General features: G+C 37.0%; 1 protein-coding gene across 1 annotated transcript in view; it reads right to left on the bottom strand.

Annotated features, from left to right (window-relative positions):
- The window catches only part of LOC129676953 (androglobin-like), a gene marked incomplete at both ends in the record, with an annotated part of 43,882 nt that overhangs the window by 7,405 nt on the left and 25,531 nt on the right, over positions 1 to 10,946 (bottom strand). Inside the window, 3 exons of the mRNA XM_055607486.1 lie at positions 4,203 to 4,293; positions 5,381 to 5,555; positions 10,488 to 10,582. Of these exons, the coding sequence (XP_055463461.1) occupies positions 4,203 to 4,293; positions 5,381 to 5,555; positions 10,488 to 10,582 (361 nt within the window). The remainder of the gene's footprint in view (positions 1 to 4,202; positions 4,294 to 5,380; positions 5,556 to 10,487; positions 10,583 to 10,946) is intronic.

Raw genomic sequence — 10,946 nt, 5'->3', positions numbered from 1 at the left:
TGTCAAGCAACTACAGCTTTTACGACCCATATAACCTCATGTTAGTGTGCAAATTTGGTCAGACAAAAGACCAAAGACTACAATTTGACTGTACTAAGGGGAACCTCCATAGCTGGTAAAGCACCACTTGTGGGTGTACCTGTGAGTCGACTTCTGCAGGGGATTTACCACGGGCATTTAGTGCACTGAGTGGGAAAGTTTTGCCCTCAGTGAAGGCAGGCAAGTGTAGTCAGCAGTGGGGCTGGGTAGCCCAGGACAGCGGAGGAACTACTGTTCCTTTGCTCGTGGATATCACAACTCGGGGGCTTTGTTCTCTGAACTCCAGGCCTTGTACAGTGGCCGCACTGAGCCTTCAGCCAGAAGTGACGCTTCTGCTCCATTGGCTTCTGCGATGTCAAACGTGGGCAGCTACACTAACGCCTCGACAGTTCTCTAAAGACGGTTTCTCATGAGACATCTCCATGACCATGAACATGCAAGTCGATTCTTCAGAAATCCTCTGTCATTCATGGGGTTACTTGGATTCTATACTATTGATCAGTTATCATCTAGTCATGAATATATTGGTTCCACTTCTCTAGAGAACTTTTAGTATAAAAACATCAGAAAAACTATGAAGAATTAATAAAAGCAATTAAAAAAGCAACAAAAACAAACAACTCCCCCCAAACATGACAGAGACACAAGGGTAAAGATGTCAAGAATGTGTCTAATATGTTGAACTGAACCAGAATAAGACAGTGTTAATTAATTAAAATGTGTTTGATATATTAAACCTAACCAGAGTAAGACAATGTAAGTTAAATTATTAACTGGCTTTGGTCCCTAACAGGGAGTTGAGTATTTAAATTGTGATTACGTTTTTCTTGTCAGTTTATATTTATATCATGGATGTAATGCGTGGCATATCCTCAGAATGACTAAACTGTATCTGAGAGCATATACATCTAAAACAGCCTGTGAAGATTATGCCAACTTGACAGGATCTAGAATCACTTGATAGAAAGACCTCTGGGTATGTCCGTGAGGAAGTTTCTAGGTTGGGTTATATTTTAGTGCCATCGCTGTGGGGAGCATCATTTCATGGACTTGGATCCTAGACTGAACAGGAGAACGAGGTGGAGCCCCAGCATGCAGCTGCCTCTACTTCCTGACGGAGGTGCAATGTGACCAAGTACCCTACTGTGCAAGCTGTCCCCTGATGGAACATGATGACCTCACCCTCAAACCATGAGTGGAAACAAACCTTTCCTTCCTCAGGGTGCTTCTGTCTGGTATTTTGTCTCAGCAACAGGAAGAGTAAATTCCATTATGTAAGCCATCCAGTACTTTTACAATATGTTTTACTTTTATAATTAAAATATAGCTACATCATTTTACATCAGCCTTTTCCTCTCTTCAGCCTCTTCCATTTACCCTCTTTACTTTCTCTCAAATTCATGCCCTATTTTTCTTTAATCATTCTGATATATATATATATATATATATATATATATATATATATGGATATACATTCTAAATATTTAAGTGCAACTTGCCTACTGCATGTAATGTTAATTATGTGTAAGTTATTTCAAGGCTGAACACTTGATGTTAGATAACAATTAGAGTGGAGGGGATCATCCCTGAGGAATAAGATTTCTCTTATTCAATACTTTTCATAAAATGTTTCCAACAGTTAAAACATTCTAAAAAGTGCCCAAAAGGTCAAACATACAGTTACATGTGACTACAACGACCAAACCGGAAGATAATAAAAAGTTTCTCAATGACTTAGATGCCTCAAAATATTCCCCTTCAATATTTACTGAATACAAGCAACTATCAAATCTCCTTAGGGTTATATGAAATATCGAAAATTTATAGTACTGACACAAAATTTATATTCAGGTTAAAAGTGCAGAAGGAATGAAAAATAAATTACACAATATTCTTCCATATATCTAGAAACCTAACAATAAGAAAAATGTGTAGAAATAGTCATATACTTGGATGTTTTTCATAAAGAGGGAGAATAAATCCAGAAAATGTATTTTAATAGCTTCAAGGGTTGTTCTCTTAGGGAAGAACAGGGCCTATGGCTTCAGAGAGGGCCAGGGAATGTTATGCTGTGAATGTGTGTCAAGTCAAGCCAAGTTCTTGAGTTGAACCTAAACCTGATACTATGGTTTTAGGGGATGGAACTCTGGGAAGCCATTAGGACAAAAAGCAAAGTCCTTATAAAATGAGACTTGTGCTCTGAAAAGCAGGGTTCCAGGGAGTTTGGGTATCACTTGTAGCATGTGCAAAGGCAGAAAGAGGGCTCTGTAAGCAAATGGGTACTGTCCACACATTAGATGAACTGACATCTTGATCTTGGATTTCCTGGCTTCCAGGACTGAGCTATATTCTTTGGATTTATAGCCCACATGCTTAATGATGTTTTGTTTCCATAGTCTGCATTCGAATAGATGCGTAGAAGTGGATTGTTGCCTAAATAACTGCCTAAAACTGGGGACACCATTTTGGAACTGGGTAGAGGTTCAATAACTTTATAAAAATGCTTATACTGCTGTTAAGAGATGTCATTTCGTTAAAGATTACTTTGGTACTAGACCATAAAGGAGAAGAAACTGTAGAGAAACACCTAATTTCAGGGAATATATAAGTGATTTTCAAGATTATGCTGATGCAGATATGGAGGGTAAAAAGCATCCTTAACAGAATGTTAAAATCTCAGATTAAAATGAGATGCTATTGGACAACAGAAAGTCTGTCAGTGTTACAAAGTTCCTTGGTTATTTTTGTGTTTTAGTATTTTGTGAGTAGTGAGTGACAAAGGGCTTCTAAGCAAGAAATCAGGGGACAATCCCTCATTAAATTCTCTCCCTTATTTTACTACTCATGAGATCGACTGTTAAGTTCTCTCATTCAGTCCAAAGAAGAAACTATCCTGCTCACAGAATGTTCTCCCGGAACTTCAAAATCACTCTTAGCCACAAACGCCTTGGGCATGTGCATTTCAGCAACCATGCTCTATAACTGACCACTCTCTGACCATCTACTGTTGCTCCTGTGTCACAAAGGGCACATTTAAGGAAACACTGATCCCACATAAATCCTCACTTCGGCCACTAGCTGCATATGATTTGAACTGATGAAACCTCAAGATCTAATTTCTATCAAATGGAAAAATAACTTAGTAGCTTCACTCTGGAAATATCCCTCCAGTAAAGTAGCCCACAAAATGTCACCTCAACATTTCCCAGCAGTGTTCTCACTTATGGAGTCAGCCATGCTGCAGCCAGCATACACAATTTACATGCATTATCTTTGGGAACTTTATACATACACAGAATGCATTTTGATCATATTTATCTCTACTCTCCTCTGCCAACTACACATAGAAAGCTCTCACTCATAACCTATGTTGCTGTTTTCTTTTTCTTTTTGCTTCTTCTTCTTCTTCTTCTTCTTCTTCTTCTTCTTCTTCTTCTTCTTCTTCTTCTTCTTCTTCTTCTTCTTCTTCTTCAAGAACCCACTGAGTCTGATAATTGCTACCCACATGCATAGTTGTGAGACCATTCACAAGGGCAACATAACAGAGTTCACATTAGTAAAGAAAAAAAAAAGACTCTCCCTCCCTCAACCATCAACCACCAATAGCATCTCAGCTAGCAATGGGATCTGGTGAACTTCTCTTACTTATAGAGAGATTTTGACTGGTTTTGTCCTATGCATATAACCACACTTCTGTGAGGTCCTCAGCCATGCACACTTTTGCTTCCTTTTCTAAATAAGACTTCTGCTTACAGGTGTTCTGTATCCTTATAGCTTGTTTATCAATAAGAGCACGAGCTCTTAGAATCTCCTCCATAGACAGATGTTATCAGACCACAGCCCCATATAACCCAATTATACCTTTAAAAATCATTCCTTACAAACTCAGCCACCCAAGGGCTAGAAATTCAACATTTCATTTTGGAGGAATATCAAACATTTAGTCTATAACACTCATACATAAAATATAAACAAAAATTATTGATAATAAAGAAAATGGTGTAATCATAGTCTATAAGACATCCCTTTTAAAAGGTTGTGAGAATATGCATATATATTTGGCTTCGGTGTCTTTCAGACATTCTTCCCATTATGATTTTTAACCATGTACATCACAGATGCGATATTAACAAGAGGAGCTCGTGAGAATGCCATATACTTACGTTTCTTTTGGTATAGTAAATGGAGTCATTCTATAATTCAAAAATGGACTTGAAATCTCAAGGAACTGCTCAGGCTTCTTCGGTGCAGCATCTGAGAAGTCGGGAAATGTGATGCACACTTTCAGAATCCTTCAGAGTCTAAGGCAGTGTCAGTTAGAGTACATGTTTACCCAGGGATTTCAATAGAAGTAAGCAGGAATGAACACAGACATTTCAGTTAATTAAAACACTTTACAGAGCTTGCCAATATTAGCTTTCCTTTGTCTATAGCCAGTTTCTTTTAAGGCTGTGTGTGGAGCAATGATATTGAATGGTGAAATTTAACAAGCGTTTGCATTTGCTGCTGCTTTAAGTGCAAAGATGACTTTACATATAAATCGTTTAAAAAAAAAAAGTGTCCCTCAGTTAACCTCCTCAGCACAACCACTTAAGACATGAAGAGGAATGTGAGCTGATTCACAGAAACTAAAGTGGAAGAAGAAGCAGGAAGTACCATGTATGGCAGGGAAACAGTGGGCTGAGAGAGAACTGTGAGTATGCAGGAGTATTAAGCTAGTCTGGAAATAAGAAATTCCCATCGAACACAGGCATGGTGGTGCACACACACTGTAATCCTAGCATTCAGAAAGGCAGAGGCAGGTGAATCTTTGTGAGTTCGATCTACAAAGTAAGTCCAGGACAGCCAAAGCTGCAAAGAGAAACCCTATCTCAAATTAAAAAAAAAAAAAAAAAAAAGAAAAGGAAAAAAGAAAAAAGAGAAAAAGAAATTCAAATTGAGAAAGGAGAGCAGCACATATCATCACAGTGAACCGTGAAGCTGAACAGGAAAAGAAACAAGGCTCGGACAGAATACCAAAGTTCCTCTGGTCACTCTGCACTATCCTTCAGAATGAAACTCCTTTTTCACTCTTGTTCATTGTTTAGCTTACATATTAAACCCAACAGAAAGAAAAAAGAGAACCATATAAGCTTTAGCAGAGGCCTGACACTATGATCCCACCAGATCAAAATATGGTATGTATGTTTAATTGTTTTGAATATAAAATTTTGATGAAAGAGTCGAGTAGCGTTAGGTACGTGGCTGCATGGCTAACCCCAACACATAACCGTCTTCCGCAGAAGAGACTGGCGAGCCCCCAGAGAAGTGTAAATTAGACTGTTAGCAACATGGCACATACCTTGAGCTTCATCTGTTATGACAGTTTCCTTTTTTTGGCGAATGAGTTTCCAGGGAGGTAAGGGAGGAGGTTTGGGGGGTGCCACAAGGGGACAAGACCTACTTCTGGTCACCAGCACAGGATGGCTACAGATGTGAGAAAGCCCGTATTCCCTAAGTTTCTCTGCAGAATTTGCCTAAGCGATGGAAAGAGGAATTGAAATGAATCTTCATTGTCTCTTATATTTAAAAACTTTTGCTAATATAGAAAAAGGGGGCAACTATGTTTTTAACCCTTAATAAATATTACACTACCATACATATTTCTTGCATCTTTAAGTTTTTCTGAGACCCTATTTGCTTATTGAAAAAGAAGAAATTAGGCCATTCTAGAGCTTAAGTTCCAGTGAGAATATAAAAGTTTGTGGGTAGCAGTTTTCTATGTTGTAGCTGTAAAATCAGTCCTGATTATCTAAAAATAAAAAATAAAATAAAAATAAAACTCACTGTCAGTTGTTTCTTAAATGTGCTTAGGTCTTGTAAGGTGACAAGAGGTGGCCTTACCTATGATATATTATAATCCTTTAACAGTGGGTTTTTCCTCAGGAAGTCCCCATCACTGGAGACAATGGAGGCTTTGACAGTGGGGTTAAGAAACAGCCCTGGAAGCTAGCTCTTTTGTTAAAACATTCAGTTCTGAAGCCATATGGAAAAAGTCAGACCATTATTTCAACAAAACTTTAGGTCCTAACTGCTGCCTGAAATGTGTTACAGAAAAAGAAAGAGAAGAGTAGGAGGAGAGGGGGAGCGTTGAATTGATCCATGCTACTACCATAGATTGTTTTACATTTAACAAATAACCAATAATAAATACCAACTACACTGAAGTCAGTCCCTCTGGGAACTGTTTTCTTTCTAATGATTTGACATGATTGGTTTCTATAATAATGATATAAATAATAATTCAAATTTAAGAGAAAAGTGATATTTATGGTTTTAAAAAGTCGCCTAAAAGAGAAAACCTTTTTACTTTTGTTTTCTTACAGACTCTTATCAATTTACTAAAAAAAATTCAAAAATTTTTTGTAATTCATAAAGTAGCCTACACACATTTCCCTATACCATCTAAATAAAGATATTTTTTCCCTACACCTTTATTTTGTTAGGTGTTAGAAGCCATGATGAAATCAAGTCACCACTTGAGAGTAATCGGCTGGTAACTTAGGGAGAATTTAAGGCCACCAACAATAACATGTTCAAAGAGGCATGACTGCGGCAGTTACACATTAATGCCACCTTGGTGAAGCCACACTCAAAATAATACTTTAAAAGTGGAACAAATTCTAGACACTTAACAAAGGATAATTTTGAATCATACTCTCTCTGTCCCTCTCTCTGTCTCTGTCTTTCTGTTTCCCTCTCTTTCTTATAACAACCAATATTTTAATCTAAAAATAACTTCCTTTTGGAACTGTAGAACATTGAAAAATAAAACAAAGTAAAATGTTGTGAAAATATAAAGTGATGGTTGGAAAAACAAAGCAAGGTATTAATTCTGCACCACAGTTACTAGTATGTCAAAGAACTGTCCTGATTTAGCATGATAGATTCAAAAATGAAAAATTCTTATACTTTATTTTCAATATATTATGTAATTTTGGGGAATCAAATAAGCAGTGCCACAAATCCTGGTTAAAATTTGATTGTTTGATTATTTATTTATTATTATGTATTTATTTATTTAATGTGTATGAGTGCTCTGTCTACATACACAGTGGAAGAGGGAATCAGATTCCATTACAGATGGTTGTGAACCACCATTTGGTTGCTGGGAATTGAACTCAGGACCTCTGGAAGAGCAGCCAGTGTTCTTAACCACTGAGCCATCTCTCCAGGCCCCCTTGATTATTTAAAAACAAAAATCAAACAAACAAACAAACAAACAAAAATTTTCCCCAAAGCACTTCAGAGATCCTTAGACAAGAATTGGGTGTAAAGAGGGCTGTAGAATAGCACTCTCAAGACTAAATAGATACTTAATGTCTGTTGAATGGTTCTGGCAAAAACTTAAGCTAGAAATCTTGTTTTCCAAGACCCCTTTACGGCTCCCCCCATTCTATTTCAAATTCTCTAAAAGCAGGAGCCAGAGTTGCAGGCTGAGAAAGCTTATTCATCTAAAAACCCAAAGTGTAAAATAGATAGATAGATAGATAGATAGATAGATAGATAGATAGATAGATAGATAGATAGATAGATTAATTAAATAAAAACCCAAAGTGTTTAGGATGCCTGACAGCAGGAGTATTGGATCGCATAGAGTAGTTTGTGACATTTTGTTCTATTCTTATGTAGTCTCCATTGCTTCTTAACTAAATGCAAGCTGTTAACTTATGTGCTGATCTTAACATTCTTTGGGCTGTAACTGTAGTGATATACTCCGTAGAAGGAATCTCCTATATATTGTATGGATGCAACACCTGTCAATGAAAAAAAAAAATCTATGGCCTATGGTTAAGGCAGGAAACAGGTGGGACATCCAGCAGACAGAAGGAATTCTGGGATAGAGCCAGGCACCTGAGATTTCAGCCTGTAAAAGATGTGAGGAGAGCAGATGCATGGTACCTCAGCCCAGGTAACCAGCCAAATGCCAGAATGTAAAATAGAATAAATGGGTTATTTTAAGTTATGAGCTAGTCATAGAAGAGCCTAGCTATATGGCCTAGGTATTTGTAAATATTTTGAGTGTCATGGGCCATTATTTCAGGAGCTTGGGGGCATTCTACTACAGACTCCATTTTACAAAATTTCAACAGGCAAGAAATCATTTCTTACATATTTATGTTTAAAAGTGTATGCATATGCTCTATTCTACTCTGATATTTACAGAGGAACTAGATAAAAATCATACAAAGTTACCCTCAAAGAATCAACAGTGGGATAGTGGACCATGACACACCAGACACATGGTGACAGCTGGAGTGGGTCCTTTGATCACATTACAGACACTAGACTGACCCCAGAGTCTTTGGCACTGTAAGCTCTCTATGGTACCCAAGGGGGAGGTTTAAACAGGGTTGTGGTACACAAGTATTTGCAACACTCAAAGGTACATGACCACACTGAGCCTGGCAGAAAAAGAAAAAGAAAAAGGTTTATAAAGAATATTCTTTCCTTAGTTATAATTTGAACTGCTTCTGGAACTTCTGTACAATTAATTCAATCTCTGTCGGTTTCCTAAACACAGGGTCTGTGAGGTCTCCTTGCTCTTCGGACTTTCCACATGATCTTTTCTCTGCTTTGAATATACTTTTTCTTATTTATTAGTATAACTTCTTTTATACCTCAGGTTAAGCAATCAGCTTCCTTGGGAAGACCTCCCTGGCTGCCCATTAGGGGAAAAAGTTCAGTCATGTGTCCTGTCTCTCCACCCCCAATAATTTTTTTTCTCTCATTCAGATAGGTATTCATCTGTGCCACCGCTCCAACAAACGCTGTTTATCTAGATACCTTATATACTCTGTTATAACAGTTTCTTCCTTGTTTTCCACTTAAGTATACTCACTGAGCTTTGTGGCAAGGAATTCAGACTGTGATATTCATCTCTATGGTGTAAGAGTAGATCACATTGCCTAGCATATATGCATTATAATATATGAATTAATGTGTATGAAGTATTACACTTTTAACAAGCAGCTTGAATATCCCTTGGATATAAGGCATAACATGCAACAAAATATGGTTAATGTCCTTTAGTGGTGCATATATTGAGTGTTTACCATCTAAAGCATCTGAGATGGTGTCCATGATACACAAGGAAGAACATAAGGAAGAAAAAAGAGACCCTAAACTCAACAGAACGCTTGGCTTGAGAGCAGCTTTAGGTACACCCAAGTATGTACAGTTGTGGGGGAGCTGCTGATTTCCAAGCACCATGAAAATTTCTGATTCTGCTATTCAACCATGGTTTCTCTTATTTCACTTTGGATGAAAAATAACAGAAACTGCCTCTGCCCCTGTGCACATGCTAGCACACTTTGTTCTATCATTTTTATAATGTTACTACTGTTTTTTACTGACTTTTGCCGATAATAATGGATTCTAAAATGATGGTATTGTGATCTCAGGCTAATCTAAAGAATGAACAGTGACTCCACTGGAATATTTACTTTTCAAGCTAATCCTCATTGAAGTTTTAAAGTTCAACTCCAACTAACAAACTGCGTATTCATGTACAATTGTATCAATGTACTCACTATCCTTACCTTTTAATGTAGTAAGTTTAGATCTTACACAATCCCTGTGAAAAGGTGCTAGGTGTGTAAAGCCCACAGAGCCAGAATCGGATAAGCCTTCAATGTATAACATCGGTCTAAATAAACTAACTGGACTTTATCCATCTAAAAAGAGAGCATTTGCCTTTCCCCCTCAGAACAGAAAAAATGGCTCAAAATTGTGGAATTATATAAATGGTATGCAATAACTAAACATGTTAATTAAAAAGCAATGTCATGGGAAAAATGATAATAATACTGCTAAACAAAAGGCTGGCTTCCAAATGGAACATAAAATAAAATTCCACTCTGAACAAAAGTACAGAGAATAATCAGAACATGTGCACAGGATGGAAACCAAAGAATATGTATACATGTTTACAATGAATACCAAAAAATATGTATACATGTATACAATGAATACCAAAGAGTATGTATACATGTATGCAATGTATATGCCTAATTGCTTATATTATGCATAATTTAATTATATTGCTTTTGGTTACATTTACTAATTTTCCTCTTTTTGCTTAAACTTATTATTTAAACGCAAGTAGCATTTATTCTGCGTTATTTTATGATGCAAGAATGTCATGGCAGTGGCACCCTCACCTAAGCGAAACTGGGAATGATGTACACAAGTTTCACTAAAATGTATAGTTCCTCTATCTTTCCTTTTGTATATAATAGAAATTTACAAAATAAAATGTGATTGTATTTTTACCTTTATACAATTAGATAGTACTATGAACAACTGAGGTAATTTTGCATGTTCCAGCTCCTTGGATTAAGTCAAGTAGCATGTTCCTCCCACTACCACACATAAAGATATTGTATGTCTTGGTTTTGAATTCTTACCATCTTCTCTAACATAAAGACCTTGTTTTCAAACAAATAGAGTGGTGTAAAGGTGGCATATACAACCATGTGAGGGGACTGTGTTGCCGTGGAACCTGGAAAACAAACATATTGAACCATGAACATTCTTGTCAATGTGAAACTAGGCAGTTACTTTCTCACTGTGGTCTTCTTATGAAAGTGGTAAGAAATAAGGAAGGAGGAGAGGCAAGGACTAGGAAGGAGAAAGGAAAGTAAGTAAGAGAGAGAAAGAAAAATAGAATATATCTGGTATCTTTTTCTCCTTTTATAATGATTAATCTTAGCTACCACCCAAAAAGAATCTCCAAAAACACATTAGAGGTTATGGCTTCAATATATCAACTTAAGAGAGAAACAGTCTCTTCCATGATGTTTTGCTCCTCCATAGACTATATCATCCACGCACATGAATTCCATTCAGCTCAGGACAACGGCACC

This window comes from Psammomys obesus, unplaced genomic scaffold (genome assembly GCF_907164565.1).
Source record: "Psammomys obesus unplaced genomic scaffold, mPsaObe1.curated_primary_1811, whole genome shotgun sequence".
Taxonomy (NCBI): Eukaryota; Metazoa; Chordata; class Mammalia; order Rodentia; family Muridae; genus Psammomys; species Psammomys obesus.
The sequence above is the reverse complement of the archived record's forward strand: the minus strand, read 5'-3'. Positions and strand labels throughout refer to the sequence as shown.